At 41.2% G+C, this 22,470-nt stretch overlaps 1 protein-coding gene and 1 non-coding gene across 2 annotated transcripts in view; one reads left to right on the top strand and one right to left on the bottom strand.

Annotated features, from left to right (window-relative positions):
- The window catches only part of LOC102270382 (tubulin alpha-1C chain), a 91,384-nt gene extending 80,510 nt beyond the window's left edge, over nucleotides 1–10,874 (bottom strand). The window contains exon 1 of the transcript XR_011464231.1: nucleotides 10,734–10,874. This is a non-coding gene — a transcript (tubulin alpha-1C chain). The remainder of the gene's footprint in view (nucleotides 1–10,733) is intronic.
- Nucleotides 10,836–15,080, top strand: LOC138987928 (tubulin alpha-1A chain). Its single transcript, XM_070370712.1, has 4 exons — nucleotides 10,836–10,977; nucleotides 13,005–13,227; nucleotides 13,371–13,519; nucleotides 13,888–15,080. Exons 1-4 carry the CDS (start codon nucleotides 10,975–10,977, stop codon nucleotides 14,866–14,868), a joined length of 1,356 nt encoding a protein of 451 aa, XP_070226813.1. The 5' UTR covers nucleotides 10,836–10,974; the 3' UTR covers nucleotides 14,869–15,080.
- The last annotated feature ends 7,390 nt before the right edge of the window (nucleotides 15,081–22,470 follow it).

Genomic DNA, 22,470 nt, shown 5'->3' with positions numbered 1-22,470 from the left:
ATCCCTGGGCCAGGAATATCCCCTGGAGGAGGGCATGGCAATCCATTCCAGTATTCTTGCCTGGAAAATCCCATCGACAGAGGAGTCTGGCAGTCTACAGTCCATGGGGTCACAAAGAGTCAGACACAACTGAAGTGACTGAGTACACACGCACCCTCAACGCCCTCCTCAAAACACATATACAGGGATGTCCCTGGTGGTCCAGAGGCTAAGACTCTGTGCTCCCAAAGCAGAGGACCCAGGTTGGATCCCTGCTCAGGGAACTAGATCCCACATGCTGCAACTACAAGATCCTGCATTACATAACTAAGACTTGGCTCAACCAAAATAAAATAGATAAATATTTTAAAAACATACACAAACACATTTCCTACTTAAACAGGCATTCCTTTTCAACTTCCCCGTTTCTGTAAAGAGCACAACTAGCATTTCATTCTCTTCTCCAAGTTGAAAACTTCAAGGGTTAATGTTGACTCTTTCCTTTCTACCTCATGTCCAATCAATCATCACCAGGATTCATCCTTTGGGTGGTCTCTTCTACTATTCCTTTCTACCCATTCCCATGATGATTACAATGGTTTAACACGTTCTGCTTAGATTATTACAATAACCTTCTTATTGGCCCACTTATCTGCAATCTCTTTCCCTACTCCACTAACCTGTCAGATTAATTTTACAGAAATGTTGTTCCCTTCCCTTCATTCCTTTCTATGAGAATACAAAAGCTTCACGTTGTCCATGTGTGTGAACTCAACCCAAACTCCTTCTTCAGACTGGGGTTCAAAATGCTTCATTAACTAGCTCCACTCTCCCTATATAACACATCACCCACAATTCTCTTGCATGCCCTAATCAAGTAAATTTATTTGCCCTCCCTTATATAGGTCCCATATCATCATCATATTATGTCTTTGCTAATATTATTTTCCTTAAATATTATTTAAGTACTCACTCTACTACTATCCCATTCAGTTAAAAGCCACTATTCCAAAAAAAGGTTTCCATGATAAACCATAGATCATAATATAAAGACTTTTTCCTCTCTGAAATTTCTGTAATTTTCCATTCAAAGCAGTAAAGAATAAATATAGATAAAATTTGTTTTCAGCATCCATAATTTCCTCTTTTTATATATTCTTTAGAAATCTTTTAAGAAATTTTCAAATGTATGCAAAAGTAGAGAAAAATATAATGAACTCCTTATACCCCTTACTAAAATTCAGTACCTATCAAGATTTTTGCTACAATCTCTTATCTATCATGCTTTTCCTTTTTATTTGCTGAAGTATTTTAAAGCAAATCTTAGACCTTATGTATTTAACCTACTACTCTTCTGCATGCATCTCTAAAAGTTATAGAAAATTTATTGCATAATCATACTACCATTATCACACTTAATAAAATTAATAATAATTTGTTGCTATTATATAATAACTAGTCCATATTCCCTGGTTATCTCCATCATGTTTTACATTTGGTTTATTTGAATCAGGATCCAAACATCTGTTGTTATATTTAGTAGTTAGCCTCCAAAAACTCTTCTAATCTAGAGCTGTCCCCCTTTCTCACCTTTTCCACCCATTCCACCATTGATTTGTTGCAAAAACAAGATAATTTGTCCTGTAGAATGTCCTACACTCTGCAGTTGTCTATGTTTTCCTTCTTGAGTTATCAACTGACTTGTTCCTGTAGCTCCTATATTTCCTATAAACAGAAGTGGGCTCTAAAGGCTTAATTAGATTCAGCACAATTGCTTCTGATAGATCACTTCACCAGTGGTGCTGTGTACTTCCTATGGGACCACATTTTAGGTTCACAAGGTGTGACTGTCTCACTGTTAGTAATGCTATGATTGACTAAGGAGTTCAGATGGCAACGGCCTATACTTCTATTAAAACACTCCCCATCAATATTTTATTTTTCATCTACTGATACTCTTTTCCTGAACAAACTATTTTGCTAGAGGATGTAAAGGGTGATTATTCTAACTCTATTATATATTTACAAGCTGGCATTGTAAATGATATAAAGAATGATTTTCTCTAGTTAATGAGGATCATCTGGTTACCTTGAAATACAGGCAATGCAAGACAAATGCTCAATTCTTTGACTATATGCCAATGTATAGAGAATGGAGTTGGTGTCCTCGTTATCTCCAATGGTGCAAAGATAACATTATTTTTAGTTCACTTTTATCTTTTTTTTCCTTTTGCATAAAGATAGGGATATCTTTATGAACTCATGAGTTTGTACTGTTAACATACTACATAGGTGTAGTATGTTAACAGACTACAACTGTACACGTGACATTATCAGTGATATGTATCACAAGAAGACCACTCCAGCTGTTGTGTGGAGATGGAACTAGACAGCAATAGGAGTGAATGTAGAGGAAATCTAGAAGGGCACTGAGGTTGTCTGGGCAAGAGATGATATGCTTATTAGAGTGGAGGCAATAGAGATGCAGAGAAAAGAATAATATTTGAGACATATCTAGGAGATAGACTTACCAGGATTTAACTTATTCTATAGGCGCAGGTGGCTGCGCCAGGCGCGCCATAGCGCGGCCGAGAGGAGCCACCCCACATCCGAGGTCAGGGGCAGAAGCCGGGAGGACCCCATGCCCGAAGGGCGGCGGCCAAGAGGAGTTACCCCACGTCCAGGTCAGGGGCAACGGCCGAGAGTACCAGACTGCGACGGTGCAGGAACGGTCGAGAGGAGCTACCCCGTGTCCGAGGTCAGGGGCAGCGGCCGGGAGGAGCAACCCAGGCCCGAGGCCAGGGGTGGCGACGAGAGGAGTTACCCCGCGTCCGAGGTCAGGGGCGGCGGCCGGGAGGAGATACCCCATGCCCCAAGCCTGAGGCCAAGGGCGGCGGCGGGGAGGAGCAACCCCACGTCCAAGAAGCCAGGGGCTGCGCGGGCGGGCGCAGGAGGGCCTAGAGGAGCTATCCCACATTGAAGGTAAGGAAGGGCGGCGGTGAGGAGATACCGCTCGTCCAAGGTAAGGAGCAATGGCTGCGCTTTGCTGGACCAGCCGTGAGGAGATACCCCACGCCCAAGGTAAGAGAAACCCAAGTAAGATGGTAGGTGTTGCAAGAGGACATACGAGGGCAAACACACTGAAACCATACTTAGAGAAAACTAGTCAATCTAATCACACTAGGACCACAGCCTTGTTTAACTCAATGAAACTAAGCCATGCCCGTGGGGCAACCCAAGATGGGTGGGTCATGGTGGAGAGATTTGACAGAATGTGATCCACTGGAGAAGGGAATGGCAAACCACTTCAGTATTCTTGCCTTGAGAACCCCATGAACAGTATGAAAAGGCAAAATGATAGGATACTGAAAGAGAAACTCCCCAGGTCAGTAGGTGCCCAATATGCTACTGGAGATCAGTGGAGAAATAACTCCAGAAAGAATGAAGGGATGGAGCCAAAGCAAAAACAATACCCAGCTATGGATGTGACTAGTGATAGAAGCAAGGTCCGATGCTGTAAAGAGCAATATTGCATAGGAACCTGGAATGTCAGGTCCATGAATCAAGGCAAACTGGAAGTGGTCAAACAAGAGATGGCAAGAGTGAATGTCGACATTCTAGGAATCAGCGAACTGAAATGGACTGGAATGGGTGAATTTAACTCAGATGACCATTATATCTACTACTGCGGGCAGGAATCCCTCAGAAGAAACGTAGTGGCCATCATGGTCAACAAAAGAGTCCGAAATGCAGTACTTGGGTGCAATCTCAAAAACGACAGAATGATCTCTGTTCGTTTCCAAGGCAAATATCACAGTAATCCAAGTCTATGCCCCAACCAGTAACGCTGAAGAAGCTGAAGTTGAATGGTTCTATGAAGACCTACAAGACCTTTTAGAACTAACACCCAAAAAAGATGTCCTTTTCATAATTGGGGACTGGAATGCAAAAGTAGGCAGTCAAGAAACACCTGGAGTAACAGGCAAATTTGGCCTTGGAATACGGAATGAAGCAGGGCAAAGACTAATAGAGTTTTGCCAAGAAAATGCATTGGTCATAACAAACACCCTTTTCCAACAACACAAGAGAAGACTCTATACATGGACATCACCAGATGGTCAACACTGAAATCAGATTGATTATATTCTTTGCAGCCAAAGATGGAGAAGCTCTATACAGTCAGCAAAAACAAGACCAGGAGCTGACTGTGGCTCAGACCATGAACTCCTTATTGCCAAATTCAGACTTAAATTGAAGAAAGTAGGGAAAACCACTAGACCATTCAGGTATGACCTAAATTAAATCCCCTATGATTATACAGTGGAAGTGAGAAATAGATTTAAGGGCCTAGATCTGATAGATAGAGTGCCTGATGATCTATGGAATGAGGTTTGTGACATTGTACAGGAGACAGGGATCAAGACCATTCCCATAGAAAAGAAATGCAAAAAAGCAAAATGGCTGTCTGGGGAGGCCTTACAAATAGCTGTGAAAAGAAGAGAAGCAAAAAGCAAAGGAGAAAAGGAAAGATATAAGCATCTGAATGCAGAGTTCCAAAGAATAGCAAGAAGAGATAAGAAAGCCTTCTTCAGCGACCAATGCAAAGAAATAGAGGAAAACAACAGAATGGGAAAGACTAGGGATCTCTTCAAGAAAATCAGAGATACCAAAGGAACATTTCATGCAAAGATGAGCTCGATAAAGACAGAAATGGTATGGACCTAACAGAAGCAGAAGATATTAAGACGAGGTGGCAAGAATACACAGAAGAACTGTACAAAAAAGATCTTCACGACCCAGATAATCACGATGGTGTGATCACTCACCTAGAGCCAGACATCCTGAAATGTGAAGTCAAGTGGGCCTTAGAAAGCATCACTATGAACAAAGCTAGTGCAGGTGATGGAATTCCAGTTGAGCTATTCCAAATCCTGAAAGATGATCCTGTGAAAGTGCTGCAGTCAATATGCCAGCAAATTTGGAAAACTCAGCAGTGGCCACAGGACTGGAAAATGTCAGTTTTCATTCCAATCCCAAAGAAAGGCAATGCCAAAGAATGCTCAAACTATCGCACAATTGCACTCATCTCACACGCTAGTAAAGTAATGCTCAAAAGTCTCCAAGCCAGGCTTCAGCAATATGTGAACCGTGAACTTTCTGATGTTCAAGCCGGTTTTAGAAAGGCACAGGAACCAGAGATCAAATTGCCAACAGCCGCTGGATCATGGAAAAAGCAACAGAGTTTCAGAAAAACATCTATATCTGCTTTATTGACTATGCCAAAGCCTTTGACTGTGTGGATCACAATAAACTGTGGAAAATTCTGAAAGAGATGGGAATACCAGACCACCTGACCTGCCTCTTGAGAAATCTGTATGCAGGTCAGGAAGCAACAGTTAGAACTGGACATGGAACAACAGACTAGTTCCAAATAGGAAAAGGAGTTCATCAAGGCTGTATATTGTCACCCTGTTTATTTAACTTATATGCAGAGTACATCATGAGAAACACTGGACTGGAAGAAACACAAGCTGGAATCAAGATTGCTGGGAGAAATATAAATAACCTCAGATATGCAGATGACACCACCCTTATGGCAGAAAGTGAAGAGGAACTCAAAAGCCTCTTGATGAAAGTGAAAGTGGAGAGTGAAAAAGTTGGCTTAAAGCTCAACATTCAGAAAATGAAGATCATGGCATCTGGTCCCACCACTTCATGGGAAATAGATGGGGAAACAGTGGAGACAGTGTCAGACTTTATTTTTCTGGGCTCCAAAATCACTACAGATGGTGACTGCAGCCATGAAATTAAAAGATGCTTACTCCTTGGAAGGAAAGTTATGACCAACCTAGATAGCATAATTCAAAAGCAGAGACATTACTTTGCCAACAAAGGTCCATCTAGTCAAGGTATGGTTTTTCCTGTGGTCATGTATGGATGTGAGAGTTGGACTGTGAAGAAGGCTGAGTGCTTAAGAATTGATGCTTTTGAACTGTGGTGTTGGAGAAGACTCTTGAGAGTCCCTTGGACTGCAAGGAGATCCAACCAGTCCATTCTGAAGGAGATCAGCCCTGGGATCTCTTTGGAAGGAATGTTGCTGAAGCTGAAACTCCAGTACTTTGGCCACCTCATGCGAAGAGTTGACTCATTGGAAAAGACTCTGATGCTGGGAGGGATTGGGGACAAGAGAAGGGGACGACAGAGGATGAGATGGCTGGATGGCATCACTGACTCGATGGACGTGAGTCTCAGTGAACTCTGGGAGTTGGTGATGGACAGGGAGGCCTGGCGTGCTGCGATTCATGGAGTCGCAAAGAGTCGGACATGACTGAGCAACTGATCTGATCTGATGGGAGGGAAACGCTGGACTGGAAGAAACACAAGCTGGAATCAAGATTGCTGGGAGAAATATAAATAACCTCAGATATGCAGATGACACCACCCTTATGGCAGAAAGGGAAGAGGAACTAAAAAGCTTCTTGATCAAAGTGAAAGTGGAGAGTGAAAAAGTTGGCTTAAAGCTCAACATTCAGAAAATGAAGATCACGGCATCTGGTCCCATCACTTCATGGGAAATAGATGGGGAAACAGTGGAAACAGTGTTAGACTTTATTTTTTTGGGCTCCAAAATCACTGCAGATGGTGACTGCAGCCATGAAATTAAAAGACGCTTGCTCCTTGGAAGGAAAGTTATGACCAACCTAGATAGCATATTCAAAAGCAGAGACATTACTTTGCCAACAAAGGTCCATCCAGTCAAGGCTTTGACTGGACTATGGTTTTTCCAGTGGTCATGTATGGATGGGAGAGCAAAGTGAAAGTGGAGAGTGAAAAAGTTGGCTTAAAGCTCAACATTCAGAAAATGAAGATCACGGCATCTGGTCCCATCACTTCATGGGAAATAGATGGGGAAACAGTGGAAACAGTGTTAGACTTTATTTTTTTGGGCTCCAAAATCACTGCAGATGGTGACTGCAGCCATGAAATTAAAAGACGCTTGCTCCTTGGAAGGAAAGTTATGACCAACCTAGATAGCATATTCAAAAGCAGAGACATTACTTTGCCAACAAAGGTCCATCCAGTCAAGGCTTTGACTGGACTATGGTTTTTCCTGTGGTCATGTATGGATGGGAGAGTTGGACTGTGAAGAAAGCTGAGCGCCAAAGAATTGATGCTTTTGAACTGTGGTGTTAGAGAAGACTCTTGAGAGTCCTTGGACTGTAAGGAGATCCAACCAGTCCATCCTAAAGGAGATCAGTCCTGAATGTTCATTGGAAGGACTGATCCTAAAGCTGAAACTCCAATACTTTGGCCACCTTATGCAAAGAGTTGACTCACTGGAAAAGACCCTGATGCTGGGAGGGATTAGGGGCAGGAGGAGAAGGGCACGACAGAGGATGAGATGGCTGGATGGTATCACCGACTCAATGGACATGAGTTTGAGTGAACTCCGGGATTTGGTGATGGATAGGGAGGCCTGGCATGCTGCGATTCGTGGGGTCACAAAGAGTTGGACATGACTGAGCGACTGAATTGAACTGAACTAGTTCAATTTGGTATATATGTGAGAAACCTGGCTAGAGACTGGAAGTTTACTATAAGATCAGGATCTAAAAGGAGATGTCAAGAAGTCATCTGCGCACAGAAAGGATCTGCAGTCTTGGGAATGAACACACTTACCATCCACCAGAGTAGGATCCACAGTATAAAATGAGGAAAAAGTCTAGGACCAAACCTTGAGGAGTTCCAATATTTAAAGATTAAAAGAAGAAGAATCAGAAACTGAGAAGAAACAAAAAAATGTAGGAGGGAAACCCAGAAAATAAGAGAATTTTGAAGCCAAAGGTACACAAAGTGTCTCAAGAAACAGATAACAGTCAACTGTGAGAAAGCTTATCACAGGTCAACAGGAACCCAAAAGTGTCCAGTGGATTTAGCAACAGAGAGGGCATTTGGTTTCAAGGAGTGGTGGGAGCAGAATCCAGACTGAAATGTATTTAGGGTTAAATAGGAGGTGAGAAGTAGAAAAGAAAAAAAAAATGTAGGAAAAAGAAGTGATAAATAACTCCCTTGTTTCCTATAGAAGTTATGATATTTGGGGCCATTCAATGGATTCTACAAGTCTCCTCCCCATACACACACAGAAACACATGCCATTCTCAAACTTATATACATGTACTTGTTTTATTTCTTTAATTGGAAGAATCTAGAGAAAAGAGACCTTTCTACTACCTCTGAATTCTCTAAGATATATAGGATGATCCAAGGCTTATTGTAGACAGTGAGTAAATGCTTATGAAATAAAAAAGGAAAATGGTTTATTAAATACCTCTAAACTACTAACCATGAAAAGTTAATGAAAATATGCACAGAAAGAAATCATTCATTTAATTCAACAAACATGTATATAATGTCTACCATATGCTAGGCAATTTGTCAAGGACTCGGATTCACATTGTAATAGAGGAAAGATACAGACCATCAAATAAATAATTTAAATTCCAAAAATACTATGAAAGAAAAATGTTTTATGCTAATTTTACTGTCGACAAGAAATAATACATTAGTAGAATATTTATACATGCATGCTGATGTAAGTTAAAGTTGACAGTAAATATAAAAAATGATCTAGTAAAAAAATGGTTTTTTTTTGTTTCCCATAGTTTGCATGCTATTAAGCCAGATAATGAGGAACAAAAATAATAGATTATTATTTCCCCTCATCTTCCATTTATATATTTAAGATTAATGGTGTTCATATATTTGATTTCTGACCTAGATCTTACTGTTACTTATGGCCAAGGAGAGGGGGAAAAAAAGCCACATTTCATGAATGGTTCTGAGATAGAATTACAAAGAATCAATTGCATGAACCCACCCCTCTTTTATTGAATCCTCTGTAAATTGCATAAAGAACGGAGGCTGTTGAGGAAATGACATATTTCTTCTATACTGTAAAGAAAATCAAATTCAAAACAGTGTCTCTCATTCCAAAAAAGGAGATTTTTATACTGTATCATGGTCCAAAAGTGTGTGATTTATTTCATTATTAAATTTTTGAAAGAAGTATTTTCAATGAGCTACTTATTAATCCTTATACTTCCCTATGACATTTAATTCCTATTTTTGTTAAGTGTATCTCTGGGTTCAAAAAAAAGCTTCAAGTCATCCTTAATCCTGTGTCTCTTTACTGAAATATACTTCTATTTGCAAAAAGGGTGTATAAAGATAAGATAATAAAGACTATTTTTCCTATAAAATATGCAAGAAATAGGTAAAACTATTTGTGTCGGGTCTTGTTTTTTCCTAGAGAACACTACTGCAGCAAATTTGAACAAGTAAAGCAGAGCTGGGGCTGGCAGCCTAGAAAAATCCATGGCTGCCACTGTCACACCACAACCTGCAGCAGCTGTCTCAAGTCCCTCCCTCCCACGCCAAAGCACTGCCTGCCAGCCCAGCAGGAATGAATGGATTCTGCAGAGCACTATAAATGGTGCTGCAGATCCTGAAAATCTCTTGCTAAAAACCAAAAGGAAAAATCATCTGCCAACTTCGGGGGCCACAGCAAACTTCTTTACCTCTGAAATTTCATTAGCAACGTCAAATGTACCCAGTCCAGAGTCATATTCTGCATTGTACATCTTTGTTGATAATGGAAGCTTTCTGAGTAGCAAAAGAATGTTACTGCAGTCCACTTCCTTAAGCAAAGCCTTTTGTCCCAAGAGGCAATTGAGCAACCACCAGAGTCTCTAATTGAATAGCAGCTGTATGAGGCTGGCTACAATTCCCACAGTTAGAAGCCCAATCTTAGAGGAGGAGAATTTACTGAATTCACATAAGATTTACATTAAAAAAAAAAAATGCAGTTATTGAGGTGACATCTACACAGCTGTCCATGGGAGGAGACAATATTACAAAATGGTCTTCTTTTTTACACTATACAACTCTCTTCCTTTCTAATGTGGTGTCCCAGTAATTTTTCTCTTTCCAGAAGACAGAACAATGCACAATATAACTGCATGCACAGGTAGTACTAGCGTCTAAACATAATTCTCTCTCCTTGTATTTTCTCAATTCTATATTAGAAAAGATGATTCATTTTAAGGAACAATACACGACATAAAATATATTAACATAGACTTCTGGAATATTTCTAGTAGAGTAAGTATGGTATGTTCATTAGATCTGAATTATCTTCATGTTAGAACTATTTGTGTGCTTCCATAGTTAGTATGATTGTTCTTTTCATCTACTGTTTTTGTTTAGCTTTTAGGGAGAGGGTGGCAAAAGAAGGTCTGAAAAAAAATTACTTGAACCTGAGAAACCATTTTGGATGGTTATTGAATAGTTTTTTAATTAAAAAAAAAACACATTTACCCAAGCCATTTTAAGCATCATTCCCATCTTCTCTTCTACTTTATTTTTAAAGCATTAGAGATACTGAATCTTCACCGAATGTGGGTTTAGTACACTTTGAGGGAGAAGCTGAAAGTAATTTTCCATTAAAATATTTCATCTCAAGTTCTGCGATTAAATGTTGGGAGGAAAGTCTTTACATTGATGATTTTAACTGCAGTTTGAGGTTTAAACAATATAAAATCACCCAACTCCAGTTCTCTTTCTCTCCCTCCCCCCACCCCTTCCCAACCCCACCCCGTAATGGATGCTCGGCTGACTGTTTTGCTCGGTCTCTTTGTCTGAAGGATGCAAGCAGTCTATGGATGCTAGGGGAAAAGGGGTGGGGGAGAGATTACCTCATCCCATGTCGCATGCACCAATCACCACTCTTCTGTCGTGGCTCCTCTGGGCAGATTGAGGGGTCTGGACCAACAGGAAAAGGCCCCAGCCCATCCCCATGGTGACCGAGTTGTATATAGGGAGCCGCAGACGCCCATGTGCCGCAGGTTCTCTTACATCGACCGCCTAAGAGTCGCGCTGTAAGAAGTAACAACCTCTTCTCTCCGCCATCTGCTCGGCAGCCGCAAAACAGCAACTATGGTAAGAGTGTCTCCTCCGGCTCTTTGTGACGCTGGGTGGGTTCAGCCTCCCCAGGGTCTCCTTGGAAAATCTTAAAACCTTTGTCCTTTACAACTCGTTTGGGTAAGAGTAGCTTTACACTTTATTTGCGAGGTTTAGCTTTGTCTGCGGCCGGGCTCCCCGCCGCAGTGCGGGGTGCAGGAGCCCCGCCACGACTGAGTCCAGGGCGCGGCTGAGCCGTGAGGGGGAACAAAGGCGGCGCCTAGGGAGGTTTTGTTATCCGAGCCCCTGGCAGCCGCATGCAGCAGCCCATCTGTCGGTCACGAAAGGGGCTGGAGCAGGCAGGGCGGTCTTGGCGTCGCCTGCTCGGCCCCCGTGTGCGCACGATAGTCGTGTGACTCGGAGAGGCCTTTCCTCGCGTTGTTCCCCGGGGACAGGGAGAGGCGTCGTCGACCGAAAAGACGTGGGTCGGTGGGTGTAGCTGGGAAGAAGACTCGGGGAGAGAAGGAAAGGGACAAAGCGGAGCCTGAGGTTAGTATTAAAAAAAAAAGGATCCCTCGCCAGTTCGTTGGTGTTTTAGAAAGACACCCATGTATTAACAGGGAAAATGGTTAGTTTCTGTGGCGGCCGGCGTCGAGGCGGCGCAGGGGCGGAGTTGTTTGTTTCTGCTTCTCTGGCCTTGGAGCCGCTGGGCGGGGTTCGTCCTCACTAAGCCTCCTCTGTCAGAAAGACTTTTAACAAGCCTTTCATCTTTGCAGAACCGTAGGCGGTAAAAGGTTTTTCATTCACTGTCAAAACTTAGATTAATTTTTTTTTTTTTCCCTTGAGGAGCGAAGTCACAATTCACATGACAAGCCCTTTAATGTCTGGTCTGGGGCCGCCCCGCCCTGGCTGACTCCTGTGTGTGTCTGTCTCGATCGCACATTCAGCGAGAGAAAAAGCCGATTTTGTGAGCCAGGGTGCTCTAATGTGGAGGACCCAGGGAAACGCCCTTCCCCGCTCCCCGCCCCGCGCCGCCCAGCCCCCGTTTGTCAGTGACTAGACAATGGACAGACAAAGGAAGTTGTACCGTAAAGGCTACGGAGGGGACACTCTACTGAATGTAATGAGTATGAGTATTCTGTGGTGGGTACGAAATTTCAGAATGAAAACATTATTTTGTTGTTTTATATAAATATTTCATTATTCTTTCACTGGGCTTTAAGCTTGGTAGCTTTTCATGTTCTATTTATTTCTAGTTTAGGAACTGTTGTTTTAAAGATACTAATAACTTTTCAGTTTTTTGCAGTGGAGAAGATTCTGGGAAAACTTTTTTAAATAATGAAAATGCTGCAAAGAAGACTTACACTCTTGTGTAGCTGTCTTTTGTTCTAGTGCATCTTCTTTAATTCATTTCAATTTAGGCATATGGTCCCAGGCTGGGTCAGAAGAGGAAAACTGGCAGATAGCACAATGAGATCATGTAGGCAGTTGCTGGAAATAGAGCTTGCTCTGTTAAATAATGTAGCAGATAGTACAGGCTGGCACCAGGCACAGCAAATGCAGCAATGCAAGAGACAGTCCTTGTTTAGCTTCTGTCCCCTAATACTGATGGATTCTGCAGATAGACTGCAGAAGGGTGTGGCTTCTAGCCTCATCTGCAGTACAATGTCCATATAGAAATACCAAGTCCTATCAGAAAAAATGTTCATCTTTAAAGGTGAAGGAGGCAGTAATAATGATTCCAATTAACTAGTGATTGAATTTAATTCATTTTACAAAAATTTTGTGCTTGACTTTTTTAAATATGAAAAATCTATTCGAGTATGGCTGTTGGAACAATTGGCTTGCACCATGTGCTTAACTGTGCAGCCTTATTATTCAGACCACACCCATCTGCAGCATTTGTAGCAAGTGCTTTTCTTTAACTGTTTCTATTATGTTAGGGATATGACCTTAAATAAATTTGAAGAATACTTGTATATTACTAGAAATTGTTTGGAAATTTATTGAAAATTGAAAATGCTAATATAACTAATTTGACAATTTTTCTCTTTTCCTTCCCACAGCGTGAGTGCATCTCCATCCACGTTGGCCAGGCTGGTGTCCAGATCGGCAATGCCTGCTGGGAGCTCTACTGCCTGGAACACGGCATTCAGCCCGATGGCCAGATGCCAAGTGACAAGACTATTGGGGGAGGAGACGACTCCTTCAACACCTTCTTCAGTGAGACAGGGGCTGGCAAGCATGTGCCCAGGGCAGTGTTTGTAGACCTGGAACCCACAGTCATTGGTGAGTTGACCTCAGTAGCTTCAGTGAGAATCCTGGGGGTCTGGGACAGGAGGTGTGTCCTGTGGGCTCCACTGATAGCCTGGGGTGGAGCAGACTTGTGTGGGTTGTTAATGATGGGTGGCTGCTTCATTTTCCTTTTCCAGATGAGGTTCGCACTGGCACCTACCGCCAGCTCTTCCACCCTGAGCAGCTCATCACAGGCAAAGAAGATGCCGCCAATAACTATGCCCGGGGTCACTACACCATTGGCAAGGAGATCATTGACCTCGTCTTGGACCGAATTCGGAAACTGGTACATTTATTCTCAAGAATAAAGTAAATTAAAAAAAAAAAGAATAAAGTAAATTAATGAACCTGAGAGATTTGAAATATGCTCTTTTTTTTTCAAAAACAACTGAAATGCAATAAAGAGTAAGGTTAATTATTCCTTTATAGTTTTAAAGTTCAATTAAAATATGTACTATTTGATGTCATTTGATAAATATTCACGAAGATATTTTTAATAAAGAAATGCTGAGTAGTTTAAGAAAGGTCTACATTTTAAAAGTTTCTGTCCAAATGCAATCTCATTCTTTGGAATTAATGTGAAAAGTGAAAATCTTTACTATGATGACATCACAAAGAGCAATAACTATGTTTTTTCTATTCCTCTTTTTTCAGGCTGACCAGTGCACAGGTCTTCAGGGCTTCTTGGTTTTCCACAGCTTTGGTGGGGGAACTGGTTCTGGGTTCACCTCCCTGCTGATGGAACGCCTCTCAGTCGATTATGGCAAGAAGTCCAAGCTGGAGTTCTCCATTTACCCAGCCCCCCAGGTTTCCACAGCTGTCGTTGAGCCCTACAACTCCATCCTCACCACCCACACCACCCTGGAGCACTCTGATTGTGCCTTCATGGTAGACAATGAGGCCATCTATGACATCTGTCGTAGAAACCTCGACATTGAGCGCCCAACATATACTAACCTGAATAGGCTGATAGGTCAAATTGTGTCCTCCATCACTGCTTCCCTGAGGTTTGATGGCGCCCTGAATGTGGATCTGACAGAGTTCCAGACCAACCTGGTGCCCTATCCCCGCATCCACTTCCCTCTGGCCACATACGCCCCTGTCATCTCTGCTGAGAAAGCCTACCATGAACAGCTTTCTGTAGCAGAGATCACCAATGCTTGCTTTGAGCCAGCCAACCAGATGGTGAAATGTGACCCTCGCCATGGTAAATACATGGCCTGCTGCCTGTTGTACCGTGGTGACGTGGTTCCCAAAGATGTCAATGCTGCCATTGCCACCATCAAGACCAAGCGTACCATCCAGTTTGTGGACTGGTGCCCCACTGGCTTCAAGGTTGGCATTAACTACCAGCCTCCCACTGTGGTACCTGGTGGCGACCTGGCCAAAGTACAGCGAGCTGTGTGCATGCTAAGCAACACCACAGCCATTGCTGAGGCCTGGGCTCGCCTGGACCACAAGTTTGACCTGATGTATGCCAAGCGTGCCTTTGTTCACTGGTACGTGGGTGAGGGCATGGAGGAAGGAGAGTTTTCTGAGGCCCGTGAGGACATGGCTGCCCTTGAGAAGGATTATGAGGAGGTTGGTGTGGATTCTGTGGAAGGAGAAGGAGAAGAAGAAGGAGAGGAATACTAAAGTTAAAATGTCACAAAGGTGCTGCTTTTACAGGGAAGCTTATTCTGTTTCAAACATTGAAAAGTTGTGGTCTGATCAGTTAATTTGTATGTTGCAGTGTATACGCTCATATACAATTACTGACCTATGCTTTAAAACATGATGCTTTGTTACAGACCCAAGCTATCCGTTTCTCCGATGGGTTTGAATAAAGTATTCCCTGTCTTAAATGAGCTCAGTCTTGTGTTTTCTATTCAGGTGTTCAGAAATTTTTCATCTATTCAGTACATTGAGAAGAAAGAATAACTATTGACTGTAGTTTATACATATTTTACACAGCAACTTGCTTTTTAATTTTAAATTGTCCTAGTATATTACAAAATATAAAATACATATCTAAAAATTATCATTAGATGTAAATCAACTGTACTTCAACTTTAAAAGCTGATTTTTTAAAAAGGTGAAGAATACCATTAGATAACATCCATGCTACTCTTAAGTTTTGACAAGCATAATAGTTAAATTCCTAGTTCTTTGAGAATTTATATCTAATGCACAACTAAAATCTGGTTGACTGCTGGTCTCATGCAACTCAACAGATAAAATAGTGACTACTCCAAATGCATCGTGGGGCTTATAAGCCGATTTTCCTGTGCCTCATCTCCTTGGCAAGTGTCTCGTGCCATCACACTTTCTCTGCCCTGGGTTCTAAAAAGATGTCTGTTCTCTCCAAGCAGTTTCCTACTATACTAGACCTCGTTCTTTACTTTCTTCTCTCCAAACTTATTTTCAGCTGAATATCACATCGGAACAGCCTGATACATTTATTCACTCTATTATATACCTGAACTTTAACTCTCAGAGGATTTTCTTATTTTAATATGAGCCAATAACTTCAGAAGACAGAATTCTAATAGTGTAATTGTAGGCGACAACCAACATGGTGAAAGAAAGTTTTGGACTAAGGACTTCAGCAACAGAGGTCAGCTGCCAGTCCAACTGACGAAAAGGCTAAGAACCCAGGAACAGCAAGTTGTCTTGTGCCATCGTGTTACCTTGTTCTGGGATAATACCCAGTGACGATGAAATGATTTTCTGGTATTAACTACCTATTTAATCTATTTTTTTCTTTGGCACTGCAAACTAAAGGGTGAATTGTATTGTAGTGCTATAATCAGTTTAATGTAAGTTAATAGAAATAAAAATAGATCAACTAATTTGAAAGTCAATTCAGTATTCCTTAGCAGTTTTTTTTTTTTTTTTTTTAATATTTATCTGGCTGTGCTGGGTTTTAGTTGTGAGATCTCCAGTCTTCGATGTGGATGTGGGATCTTTAATTGCATGGGGGATCTTTAGTGGATTCATAGTTGAAGCATGTGGGATCTAGTTCCCTCATCAGGGATCGAACCCTGGGTTCCCTGTATTGCAAGCGCAGAGTCTTAGCTACTGGACCAAGAGGGGACTTCTGCTCAGCAGTTTTAACTAAAGCTAATGGAAACAGATCTGATGCACAAAAGTAAAAGGTTTTGCTCATTCAGATAAAAAACTAGTGTGGAAATGAGATCAAATGTCAGCGTTTAATTTACATTCCCAGCATATAGCAAAATATGATACATGGTAGATGTACAATGGTCATTCGCTAGAAGAGTAAAGTGTAAGATAAAATAGGAACAAATACAAAAATCATTGAGTTAAAAAAACAAATATTGGTACTTTCCTGGTGGCACAGTGAATAAGAATCCACCTGTTAATGCAGGGAACACAGGTTTGAGCCCAGGAGGATCCCACATGCCACGGAGCAACTAAGCCCGTGTGCCACAACTGCTGAGCTGGAGCTCTAGAGCCAGAGAGCTGCAACTACTGAAGCCCACTTGCCTAGAGACGGTGATCTACAACAAGAGAAGCCACTGCAATGAGAAGCCACACGAAGAGTAGCTCCCACTCACTACAACTAGAGAAAGCCCAAATGCAGCAATGAAAACCCAGCACAGCCAAAAATAATTTTTTTTAAAGCAAATATTGTCTCATTCCACTTATGAGATAACTAGAATGGTCAAATTCATAGAGACAGAAAATAGAATAGGAGTTCCCAGGGCATGGGGGGAGCATATAATGGGAAGTTATTGTTTAAAGGATACACTATTTCATCTGGTTTGAAATGATGAACAGTGGTGATGGTTGCACAACAATGTGAATGTACTTAATGCTACAACTTCAACTGGACATTTAAAATAGGTTAAAATGTAAGCAACAGGGATATATTGTATAGCACAGAGAAACATAGCCATTATTTCATAATAACTTTTATTTTTAGTGAAGTGTAGTTGAATGCCAAAGAATTGATGACTTCAAACTGTGGTGCTGGAGGACTCCTCAAAGTCCCTTGGACAGCAAGGATATCAAACCAGTCAATCCTAAGGGAGATCAACCCTGAATATTCACTAGAAGGACTGATGCTGAAGCTGAAGCTCCAGTATTTTGGTCATCTGATGTGAATAGATGACTCATTGGAAAAGTCCCCGATGCTGGGAAAGATTAAAGGCAGAAGGAGAAGAGGGCATCAGAGAAAAAGATGGCTGGACAGCATCACCCGATGCTATGAATATGAAAACTCTGAGAGATGGTGAGGGACAGGGAGGCCTGGCATGCTGCAGTCCATGGGGTCACAAAGAGTCAGACATGGCTGGGCAACTGAACGACAAAAACAACACAGTTGATATAATATTTTATAATAACTTTATTATTTTATTTTTATAATAACTTTAAATGAAGTATAATCTATAAAAATATTGAATCTCTACATTGTACACCTAAAACTTCTATAATATTGTAAATCACCTATATTTCAGGATTTTTAAAAGGTTAAAATAGTACATTTAATGTTTGTAATATCTCACCATGATTAAACAAACAAACAAACAATGGAAGCATAAACCAAAACAAATTTTTTAAATTACCTGTGAGGGAAAGGAATATGGTCTAGCCAGTCTTCTTTGAATGTATTTGTTGTATCATTTGACTGTAGAAACATGTAACTGTATTATGTATTATACAAATGAATTAAATCAAGGTGGAAAAAATATCTGCCAATCAAAAGCAAAATGAAACAAATCAATCTAACCAAGTATGAAGTTGGTGGCTTATTTACAAACTGGAGGATTATTTCAAGTGACTTTAAATCACAGTATTTGGGGATTCGCTGGTAGTTCAGTAGTTAGAAGTCCATGTTCTCACTGCTAAGGGCCCAGCATTTAATCCCTGGTTTGGGGGAACTAAAATCCCACACACTGCAGGGGGTGGCCAGAAAAAAGAAATAATTTGATTGTATATCCATTGTAAGTATATAGTCTAAGGAAGAAAAGGAACTCCAAAACAAAATCTGCTTTCAGTAATCATATTTCTATTAACTATTGATATTGTTATTTACAAAGTATTATATACCAGAATAAATTAAATAATTCATTAGCATTATTAATAAACAAAAATCTTCAGTTCAGTTCAGTTGCTGAGTTGTGTCTGACTCTTTGTGACCCCATGAATCGCAGTATGCCAGGCCTCCCTGTCCATCACCAACTCCCAGAGTATACCCAAACTTATGTCCATTGAGTCGGTGATGCCATCCAGCCATCTCATCCTATGTTGTCCCCTTCTCCTCCTGCCCCCAATCCCTCCCAGCATCAGGGTCTTTTCCAATGAATCAACTTTTCGCATAAGGTGGCAAAGTATTGGAGTTTCAGCTTCAGCATCAGTCCTTCCAATGAACACCCAAGACTGATCTCCTTTAGGATGGACTGGTTGGATCTCCTTGCAGTCCAAGGGACTCTCAGGAGTCTTCTCCAACACCACAGTTCAAAAGCATCAATTCTTCGGCGCTCAGCTTTCTTCACAGTCCAACTCTCACATCCATACATGACCACTGGAAAAACCATAGCCTTGACTAGATGGACCTTTGTTGGCAAAGTAATGTCTCTGCTTTTTAATATGCTATTTAGGTTGGTCATAACTTTCCTTCCAAGGAGTAAGCGTCTTTTAATTTCATGGCTGCAGTCACCAACTGCAGTGATTTTGGACCCCCCAAAAAACAAAGTCTGACACTCTTTCCACTGTTTCCCCATCTATTTCCCATGAAGTGATGGGACCAGATGCCATGATCTTCGTTTTCTGAATGTTGAGCTTTAAGCCAACTTTTCCACTCTCCTCTTTTACTTTCATCAAGAGGCTTTTTAGTTTCTCTTCGCTTTCTGCCATAAGGATGGTGTCATCTGCATATCTGAGGTTATTGATATTTTTCCCGGCAATCCTGATTACAGCTTGTGCTTCTTCCAGCCCAGCGTTTCTCATGATGTACTCTGTATATAAGTTAAATAAGCCAGGTGACAATATACAGCCTTGACGTACTCCTTTTCCTATTTGGAACCAGTCTGTTGTTCCATGTCCAGTCCTAACTGTTGCTTCCTGACTTGAATATAGGTTTCTCAAGAGGCAGGTCAGGTGGTCTGGTATTCCCATCTCTTTCAGAATTTTCCACAGTTTATTGTGAGCCACACAGTCAAAGGCTTTGGCATAGTCAATAAAGCAGAAATAGATGTTTTTCTGGAACTCTTTTGCTTTTTCCATAATCCAGTGGATGTTGGCAATTTGATCTCTGGTTCCTCTGCCTTTTCTAAAACCAGCTTGAACATCTGGAAGTTCACGGTTCACATATTGCTGAAGCCTGGCTTGGAGAATTTTGAGCATTACTTTACTAGCGTGTGAGATGAGTGCAATTGTGTGGTAGTTTGAGCATTCGTTGGCATTGCCTTTCTTTGGGATTGGAATGAAAACTGACATTTTCCAGTCCTGTGGCCACTGCTGAGTTTTCCAAATTTGCTGGCATATTGACTGCAGCACTTTCATAGAATCATCTTTCAGGATTTGAAATAGCTCAACTGGAATTCCATCACCTCCACTAGCTTTGTTCGTAGTGATGCTTTCTAAGGCCCACTTGACTTCACGTTCCAGGATGTCTGGCTCTAGGTCAGTGATCACACCTTCATGATTATCTGGGTCATGAAGATCTTTTTTGTACAGTTCTTCTGTGTATTCTTGCCACCTCTTCTTAATATCTTCTGCTTCTGTTAGGTCCATACCATTTCTGTCCTTTATTGAACCCATCTTTGCATGAAATGTTCCCTTGGTATCCCTAATTTTCTTGAAGAGATCTCTAGTCTTTCCCATTCTGTTGTTTTCCTCTATTTCTTTGCATTGATCGCTGAGGAAGACTTCTTATCTCTCCTTGCTATTATTTGGAACTCTGCATTCAGATGCTTATATCTTTCCTTTTCTCCTTTGCTTTTTGCTTCTCTTCTTTTCACAGCTATTTGTAAGGCCTCCCCAGACAGCCATTTTGCTTTTTTGCATTTCTTTTCCATGGGGATGGTCTTGATCCCTGTCTCCTGTACAATGTCACAAACCTCCGTCCGAGGTCAGGGGCGGTGGCCGATAGGAGCAACTGCACGTCCAAGGAGTAGCAGCTGCGTGGGTGCAGGAGGGCTGAGAGGAGCTACTCCACATTCAAGGTCAGGAGGGGCGACTCATCCAAGGTAAGGAGCAGCAGCTTCGCTTTGCTGGAGCAGCCGTGAAGAGATACCCCCACGTCCAAGGTAAGAGAAACCCAAGTAAGATGGTAGGTGTTGTGAGAGGGCATCAGAGGGCAGACACACTGAAACCATAATCACAGAAAACTAGCCAATCTGATCACACGGACCACAGCCTTATCTAACTCAGTGAAACTAACCCATGCCATATGGGGCCACCCAAGACAGACGGGTCATGGTGGAGAGGTCTATAGAATGTGGTCCACTGGAGAAGGAATGGCAAACCACTTCAGTATTCTTGCCTTGAGAACCCCATGAACAGTATGAAAAGGCAAAATGATAGGATACTGAAAGCGGAACTCCCCAGGTCGGTAAGTGCCCAATATGCTACTGGAGATCAGTGGAGAAATAACATCAGAAAGAATGAAGGGATTGAGCCATAGCAAAAACAATACCCAGTTGTGGATGTGACTGGTGACAGAAGCAAGGTCTGATGCTGTAAAGAGCAATATTGCATAGGGACCTGGAATGTCAGGTCCATGAATCAAGGCAAGTGGTCAAACAGGAGATGGCAAGAGTGAACGTCGACATTCTAGGAATCAGCAAACTAAAACGGACTGGAATGGGTGAATTTAACTCATATGACTATTATATCTACTACTGTGGGCAGGAATCCCTTAGAAGAAATGTAGTGGCCATCATGGTCAACAAAAGAGTTCGAAATGCAGTACTTGGATGTGATCTCAAAAACGACAGAATGATCTCTATTCATTTCCAAGGCAAACCATTCAATATGACAGTAATCCAAGTCTATGCCCCGACCAGTAGTGCTGAAGAAGCTGAAGCTGAACAGTTCTATGAAGACTTACAAGACCTTTTAGAACTAACACCCAAAAAAGATGTCCTTTTCATTATAGGGGACTGGAATGCAAAAGTAGGCAGTCAAGAAACACCTGGAGTAACAGGCAAATGTGGCCTTGGAGTACAGAATGAAGCAGGGCAAAGGCTAATAGAGTTTTGCCAAGAGAACGCACTGGTCATAGCAAACACCCTCTTCCAACAACACAAGAGAAGACTTTACACATGGACATCACCAGATGGTCAACACCAAAATCAGATTGATTATATTCTTTGCAGCCAAAGATGGAGAAGCTCTATACAGTCAGCAAAAACAAGACTGGGAGCTGACTGTGGCTCAGATCATGAACTCCTTATTGCCAAATTCAGAATTAAATTGAAGAAAGTAGGGAAAACCACTAGACCATTCAGGTATGACCTAAACCAAGCAAAAATCTTAAAAGTTATTATAATTATATGACATATGTTCAAGAAAGTAGAGATACAGAAAAAACTTCTGGAGATGAAAAATATATCTGAGATTTCAAAAAAAATAGTAAATGGGATAAACAGAGAACTTACACCGTGGCCCAATGGTTAGGATTCTGTGCTTCACTGCAAGAGGCAGGGGTGGGGGAATGAAGATCCCACATACTACACAGTGTGACCAAAAAAAAAAAAGCTGAACAGTAGATTAGACACCACAGAAGAAAAGGTCAATGAATTGAAGATATAACAATAAAAAGTATCCAAAATGAAACAACAACAAAAACAGAGGGAAAAAAATGAACAAATATATGGATATTAATTAGCAGGAGCACACTGAAAGATGACTAAGCATTTTTAAACAGTTTGTAAACCGTCAAGAATGAGATTTTAAACCTTTTGCTTTTATATTTTCTCAATTACAAACTACTTTTAACATAAACTGCAATGCTATAAATACATTTAAAATAAATTTTATAAATTTATAAGGAAATACTTTTAATATTAGAATTTAAATAACTTTAAAACACTTTATTTTTATATACTATTTATTTTAATTAATTTTCTTTTTTTTTTTGCCATGAGGATTGTGGACTCTTAGTTTCCCAACCAGGGATTGAACCCCCAGAGAACTCTCAGTTTTACTTTATTTTTAATTGTGGTAAAACACACATAGAATAAAATTTACTATCTTAACCATTTTTTAAGTATACAGTTCAGTAGT

This window comes from Bos mutus, chromosome 5, assembly GCF_027580195.1.
Source record: "Bos mutus isolate GX-2022 chromosome 5, NWIPB_WYAK_1.1, whole genome shotgun sequence".
NCBI lineage: Eukaryota > Metazoa > Chordata > Mammalia > Artiodactyla > Bovidae > Bos > Bos mutus.
This window is presented reverse-complemented; position numbering and strand designations above follow the sequence as displayed.